Source organism: Symphodus melops (genome assembly GCF_947650265.1).
Source record: "Symphodus melops genome assembly, chromosome: 15".
NCBI classification, from domain to species: Eukaryota; Metazoa; Chordata; class Actinopteri; order Labriformes; family Labridae; genus Symphodus; species Symphodus melops.
Window position 1 is genome coordinate 10,381,097 of NC_136705.1, and position 7,790 is coordinate 10,388,886.

The window sequence follows — 7,790 nt, forward strand, 5'->3', positions numbered from 1 at the left end:
ACCAGCGTTTCAATGAAACACCTCCTCTAAACAGACTGGAACAAAAAGAACCAAAATGTCTTAAGTTACTCTTCTTTGAGGTTCTTCACGAGATAACTAGCCTGTATGGTTTCAAATTCTCACCACATATTTTTCTGAAAATAATTAAACAAATCTCACACAAACTTCCTCGAGGTCAGCTTTTTTTCCTTTTTGAAAACCCAAATCAAAGTGGTCTGTTTAAGATAGGCCTAGACCTATGCAAAAGATAACACAATAACTTGCCCATGCACTGCGAACAAGTCCATAATGTATTTTCTATATAGAACTTTTGTATTTACTGGCTAACAGTTGCTCATACTGCATGAGGCCTGCACGTGTATTTACTGTTTTATACCATTCATGCTGCAGCATCACAGTGTGTTTACTGCAATTACTTTCACTGCTACTTGTCATCATCACCTTTAATTGTATATGTTGACTCATGACTTTGAGCAAGTGTGGGCATGATCTATATATTTATTGCTCTAATTGTTTTAATTTTAACATTTTATCTTATCTTATTGCTATTAATGTTTGTCAACCCTGACATTTGCAGTCATCTTAACTTTCGTTGAGGCAAAATCAACAGAGTTTTTTCTTTGTATTGCTGGCAAAATGTATTGGGCACATTTATGTTTGACAAACACTATTTAAATACCATTGCAGGTTTGTACACACATTCTATCCACATTCAATATCAATTCCTGTGAGGAACCTTACACATGACAATGTAGACCTCTAAACAAACAAAACAATAACTGCTGCAGTCTAATTAGCCAAGACATACACAACAATAACATAGACAGAATAGAGTGTGTGTGTGTGTGTGTGTGTGTGTGTGTGTGTGTGTGTGTGTGTGTGTGTGTGTGTGGGCGTTGTTTTCCCAGGAACACTGTGTGGCTCCCTATTGATTGCTATTCACCTGCTCTGACCTGCACACCTGCTCTCCAACTCATCAACTGGGCAGTATATATACCTCGGCTCTACAGCCACTCATCGCCAGATTGTTGTGACTGCAGGAGATCAGAGTTCAGGTGTTTCCGAAAGATGTTGATAAACTAAAGGCTTTTTTTGTGCTTTATCTGATTCTCATCCTGTTTTTCTTTTGCGTCAGGATCGCCACTCATCCAAATGACACATTGCAGCTGTGCCTTCCTGCTCAAATGTTTACCTCATCTTGTCTACTGGATTCAAAGCCTCTCCATCATCAGTTACGCTCACACGTCTATCCTGCTTTGGTCAGCCATCTTCCCCTTCACTCTGCAGACCTCTGGTATCATACATCTGTCCCCATCTTCCTTTAGCTGCAATACACCTCAAAACAAGTCAACACCTCTGTTTCTGTGTTCTGTATCTGGGTCCTTATTCGCTTGTCATGACAATAAGACTGTTTCCATATTGATGGATGTCAAGCATGTCATTGGATCAGGATTGAGGTGGCTAAGGTGGAGCAGTGGAGTGCTAACAGTCAGCAGTGATATATGAATTGCATTTTTTAGAGGTTATTTTTGAGCCTCTATTGCAGAGTGAGGAATGACGTAGTGAAGCGCAGTGGGTTGGAGACCACCTGCTTTGAGGACTATAGCCCCTGCACATGGCAGAGGGGGCTCAACATAATTGCTGTCCAGCACCCGAAATGCCTTAATATTCTGATTTCTGTGAAAACAAGTAGGACTTTAATAACCACTCTGCAAACCATACTGAGGAAATATAGGTACATTACAAAAGTTATCCTCTATCACTCCTGTAGGGAAATCCGTTCTATAAATGTATCATTAGTATTTGGAGCAGTGGTCAGCAACTGTGCAGTGCATGACAAGTAGGTCAGGCCAGAAGGCCCAGATAGGAGAAGAAAAGTAAAGTGTTTTTGATAACGCCCTCTGCAGAAACGTTTGTAAACACTGCAGCGCAAAGCAGAATATTGCACTTGAGACATTAACTTATTATATTGTCCATCTTGAATTATGTTGGGTCAGTATGGTGTAAATGTTGATGATAAATTCATCCTGTTGGAGTGTACCCAGTGTTCCCACTGTTTGAAACTCGATGAGTTGAAGTCTCAAGTGGTCAGTTAAATGTTCTGCCATGGCATTCATTTTCATATAGGGAATATTTTCTTGTATGATAAGTGTTATAAAGTATAAAAGAATACAATTACAAAATATGTGTTTGATAGTTATTTATACTGTATGAACTAAAATGCAACAAAGCAGCTGCATGAGATTTGTGTTAAAAAAACACAAACATATGAATAAAATAACTAAAGATATAATACGTATAGGTCAGAGGGGGGAAAAGCAGAAAATATGGGTTAAGTAATTCAATTTTAAAGAAACAATCCTTTGAAGGTGAAAAAATGAATGAAACATACATTTAAAGAACAAATCATTTTTATCATGTGTTTTTTTCCCTTTAAAAAATATTGCAACACAGACTATTTGCAAACAATAACACTTCTTTTGTCAAGAAAGTTGTTTCTTAAAATGTTGCCCACATCATATATTTATTATAGTTCTATTTATCAAAAAAAAAGCTTAATGAAATTATTTGAATAAGGTTAGAATTTTTATGCATTTTTTGCAAACATTACATTTACAGGTTGGAGAGAAACAGGACATCAAATGACAGTAAATGTCCAGAGTCGGGGAAACCAAAGACAACTCTGGCAAAGACTCAGTCTGCAGCCTACAATGAACTTTACCTCAGAGCTACTAGTTTTACCCTGCTTGAAGAAATTTTGATTTTCACCAACACAGCCATCATTACCCAAAACCTAACCTCCCAATTGTACAAGGTTAGATAAGGACAATTAATATAGTTAAGAATGAATGCTGCATGAAATAAGAATGAGAATGAGGCTAGTAGTGTGCCCGCAACACTTGGTTCTTCGTCACTTTCTCATAAAAAAAAATTATTTTATCATGGCATTGCACAGAAATCTGGACATGGACAATTATAAATCTTTAATAAAGGGGTCATGAACAATGCTCTTACAGTTCTACTGAACATTACATTTAATAACAACATAATTTAGAATTAAGACATGGTTATTGAACTCCCTTTCAAAGAACACGATCATTCTTTCCCTGTCGTGAAAACATTTGATTGTTGGTGTCCACTAGTTTTATATTTCTTAGAGAATTTATTATATCTTTTATTGTATATATGGACATATGTGTGCCTTTGTCTTAGTGTGTCTTTTTTGTTTGAGAGAAGAACTGATTTGCCTTTATGGGCATTTCTGGGGGGATAGCCAGTGATTTGAAGAAGTAAGCTTCTTTAGCACCCCACCTCACCCTGAGGTAAGGTGGAGAGCATGGTGACACGTGGAGGCAAAGCAAGAATTAGTGTCTATTTTCTGAACAAAACATCCAGAAAATCCACCAAAACATCAGTTGCAGTCATATACTGTTTATTTTGTCTTCAATATAGGTTCTTGTATAAGGGAGAAAAGGTAACTCTGACATTATGCTTTAATTTCCTTATTTCCCTTCTATACTGTATCTCCCTTTCTTGCATGCATTGCTACTGGCTATTATACATAGCTGTTATTGTACTGGTCAAACTTGAAATGTCAGTGGCAATTAAGGTCAAAGTTGAAAGAAATTAACTCAGAGCACAGCACTCATTGACACATATGCCCTTAAGGGAAACAACAGTGGAACAGTGAGCACAACAGATCCACAACACTGATCATGTATAGAAGCCTAGGGGTTAGACAACCTGGTTCTCAGCAGTTCTCTCTGCAAGACATCCACTGACATTTACCTGTGCATGTCACTCAAAACCCAAAATGCCAGGAGGATTCACATTCAGCCAGGAGGAGGCATTGAAAGAACTTTCTTGTCCTACCTCTCCCGTGCAGAGGGAGGAGACACATAAGTAATGCGAGTGTCAAAAAGAAAGGTGAGAGTTAATTTAAGGTTATGTAAAGGTCATGGTTTCTCTTTATTGAATTGTATTGTATTGCCCTCCGCAGACACTCACTGGACGCTTTACAAAATTAGCATTGCAGTGGATTATATCAGATTGCTTTATACAGGTGCTGTGTCATTTGTCTATGGCATGTATTTGGTTAATTGTGAGAACACAACTGCATTAAGAGGCAATTAAAAACACTGGCAGTGCACAGCTGCAGAAATCACATTTCCAATGAATAAAATATTGAACAACTGACACCAAATGATGCATTATAATGGGTTGTTAATTCATCATTAAGTCCTTTTAAAGCACTTTTTCATTTGTTTCCCTATATAATTATGATTTTATTCATTCTGGGATGCAGACCATCCTTGGAGATGCATTATTTTATCTTTTGTAGACCTTCTGATTAGATGAGTGACATTTGAGGCTGAGGCTATGGGCAGCCGCATAGGCTGCTAAACACAGTGTTCAGATTTTGTCCCTTGTATCAGTCAGCTGATCAGCTAGTCCACAGCTGTTGTGGTCCGGGCACAACAGGCCGCGGTTCGAAAAGAACCTATCATCTTGCTCCTCTTTCTCTGACAGCCGTTGTTTCCGCTCTGCCGAGACGTGTTGGTGTTCTGGCGTGACAGCTTTGCGGCATGTTTAGCTGTTTCCTTGATCTGCAGCTCCAGGTGTTTCTGGATTGCAAGTCCCAGCTCCTCTGGGTCAACAGACGCCCCATACACCTCCCATGTCATCCCTTCTGCATCCCACATCACCTCCTTCACTGGAGACTTTGGAGCACCTCCTTGTTTCTTGTCCCCATTACTGTCAGTTTTCAGAGTCTGACTGCGAGAGGTCTCACTCCTGCTCTCTTCTGCCAGACAGATTTCTGGAAATACATGAGGTGTGACAATGTTTTCTGTTTGCACCCCAACATCCCTCAACTCTTTGTTTGCTGTCATAGTCCCCATCTCTTGGGTTAAGGTTCTAAAAAGGCCAACAGAACTGCTGCAGCACTCCTCTAAATCAAAGTGTTTTGGGGATTGTGGCCTCGCACCAGGAGGTAGATTGTTCACCCAAGAGCAGTTGAGGTTGCAGCATCGCAGCAGGTGTTTGGCATCCAGTCCAGTCTCACTGACAGAGGAGATGAGGCGAGGCAGGGTGAGTTGGTTTATGGCTGAAGGAGGTTCAGCTGCACGCAGGCTTTCACAGCTCTGCTCTGCTCCTGCCTGGCGTTGCAGTAGTTGGGAGGGGGCTGGGATTGGCTGGGGGTGGCAGTACGACGCAAAAGTGTCCTCAAAATGCGCATGATTGATATAGTAGCCACAGCAGAGTGCTTGGTCACATTTAGTGTGAGGCCGGCACGTTTCTTTAACACCTGTTGTCTGAGGAAATGATCTACAGACATACGTGCTCTGAGGCTGCGTTACACTTCCTTCTCCACTGTTGGAAACAGTAGTGCTAATCTTACACTGCTGCAGTTCCATAGGTTGCTTCCTTGATAACATAGAATGGATGTCAGCTTCTTGAAAAAAGTTATATCCTCCATGACACGTAAGTCCACAAATCTCATTGTCTCCTGGGGTGGGTGCTCCCTGTCTAACCATTGGTAAAGTGTCTGAATGACTCCTGTGCACAGGCAGAGATGCTGCATTTATGCCCTGCAATAGCCTTCCAGCCTGCGGGTTCTCATTGATTGCATTCACAATTTCCTTGTGCTGATTTGAGGTTGTTTGCATTTGACCAAGATTATGATGGTGGCTTAATGTCCCGGAGGACACACAGTGTTCAGGTAGGTTTTGATCCTTCTCACCAGGCTCTCTGCTGAATTTCAGACTGCTTTGTTTGGTTTCTTTTGTAGGAGGAGTTGCTGGCTTTTCTTTACAGATGCTGCTAATGGCCTCCTTTCGCTCCTCCTGGCAAGTGTAACCTGGTCCTCCAGCCAGTCTGGAGGGTGTTGTTGTCTCTGAAAGGGGGTCAAAGAGTGACTGAGCAGAGACAGGGGATTCTGAGGAAACATCTCCCCCCAGCGGATGCAGCTCCAACACAGGACGCCCTGGCTCTGCCATGGAAGACCTAGGAGTGGAAGTAAAACACATGATATAGATGTATTATGGTTATCAGCTACGATAAAACAAACAAAACACGAAAATCACGAAAATCTAGATAGATATTCAGATGCAAGATCTAACTCGTACATTTGTCAAGAGCCTTACAAAAAGAGCACAGATTGCAACAACAAGCTTATGTGGACTGACTTCTGATTAACATCATACATCTTTGGGCAGTGTACATGTCTATGACAGAAAATCTGCAACCCCACTCAGTGACACACTACAGCACTTCCCTCGACGAGTAAAACTAAAAGAATCAGAGGTCTCACTCAAAGAACTCAAATTCTGTCTTTGAAAATAAAAATATATGACATTAATCAATTAGAGCTGCATTGGTTCATGTTCTTCAACTATCAGGCTGCATGTACTGGGTTTCAATTAAAAGTTTGGCAAGCCTGACTCCGCCTTGGTAGTTTACAGATAAGACATTGATGATATTGCTATTGATAAGAAGGCAAATAAGAGTTGTTGCATGTTGAACTTTTTTTTCAGATTCTGTCACTGATATCAGTTTTTATGTCATTTTGTCTGATTACTACGTATTCATTTATTAAATATAACTGATTTGAGTATAAAATAAGTATAAATCAGGCACACATCCATTAAACATAGTATATTTTAAGGTGCTGTTTGCTAAAGGAAAACGTCTGCTTCTCTTAAATACCCTAGGAGGTGTTTCACATAATAAAAGATCAGTTTGAAAATCAAGTTCCCACCTGTGAACATAAAACAACCACATGTATTTAACAATTAAACAATTTAAGAATTAAAGAAATCCACACATACCAAATCAGTGCATTCCCCCAGTGGAAATACAATTTTAGCATTATCATCAACCAGCTTACCTTTAGTGTGGAAATTCTTGATGCTGAGGGTTTATTCCCCCCCCCCCCTCCTTCCCCCCCTATTTTGTCTTCCCTGACGGATGCAGGGTGTAGTTTCTTAGAAAGCCTTCATCCTCCTCCTCACATCCACAGGTGACCTCCCTCTATCTTTAACTCCTCTCCATTCACAGAGCTGCTTGTGATCCTTCTCTGCTCACAGTCCTATCTTCTATCACTCCTTTTTTCTCAGCAACCCTCGGCAGTGCACAAGATGGAGGAGACCTTGAGATAATCCTCTTCTACATCTGATTACAAATGTGAGGATGAAATCTTCAAATCCCGGCTCTGAAAGAGAGAGTCGAGCCGGTTAGTGGTTGGCTTATCCAGCTGTAGTGTGAGATGGGGGGTTGGGGAATGATAATGAGGCGAGATAGTCAGGCAGTCAGCGTCATAGTCCCTCCACCTGTGGAGAGGGGAGGAGGGCAGATGCATCAATGAATGAGTGAGAGAAAAGAGAGAAAATAAAGAAAAAAACGTCTCTTTGTCTCCATTCTCTTCATCTTTTGTTATCCTCACTCCAGTTCACGTTCACTTCAACTCAACGAACGCTTCTATTTCTCCCTCTCTGTCAGTGTCTTCCTCAACCTTCCTGCAACCCTCCCACCAACATCAACCCACTCTCCATTGCTATCACTGTTGCTATGGAAACTGTAATACTCAATGGGCCTGTTTTAAGCTGGCAATAACAAAACAGACAGCCAAATGACATCAGCTGGAAACTGATAATGTTTTAGGTTGAGACAGTCACTGACAAAAAAAACAACAACCAGTGTGTCAGGGGAAAAAAACGAGACACAAACAAACATCATGATGACATGTCAACTGATGCTTTGTAATTGCATGGGCTATCGCTAAGGCTATT

At 40.7% G+C, this 7,790-nt stretch overlaps 1 protein-coding gene across 1 annotated transcript; it reads right to left on the reverse strand.

Moving 5' to 3' along the window:
• Window positions 1–3,225: 3,225 nt before the first annotated feature.
• On the reverse strand, window positions 3,226–7,436 carry LOC306836441 (uncharacterized protein). Its single transcript, XM_079363510.1, has 2 exons — window positions 6,890–7,436; window positions 3,226–6,006 (listed from the first exon to the last, which is right to left on the reverse strand). Exon 2 carries the CDS (start codon window positions 5,997–5,999, stop codon window positions 4,449–4,451), a length of 1,551 nt encoding a protein of 516 aa, XP_079219636.1. The 5' UTR covers window positions 6,000–6,006; window positions 6,890–7,436; the 3' UTR covers window positions 3,226–4,448.
• Between the last annotated feature and the right edge of the window lie 354 nt (window positions 7,437–7,790).

Bases quoted from the DNA above. Each gene is read 5' to 3' on its own strand.
- LOC306836441 (XM_079363510.1), bottom strand. From the start codon at position 5,999: ATGGCAGAGCCAGGGCGTCCTGTGTTGGAGCTGCATCCGCTGGGGGGA.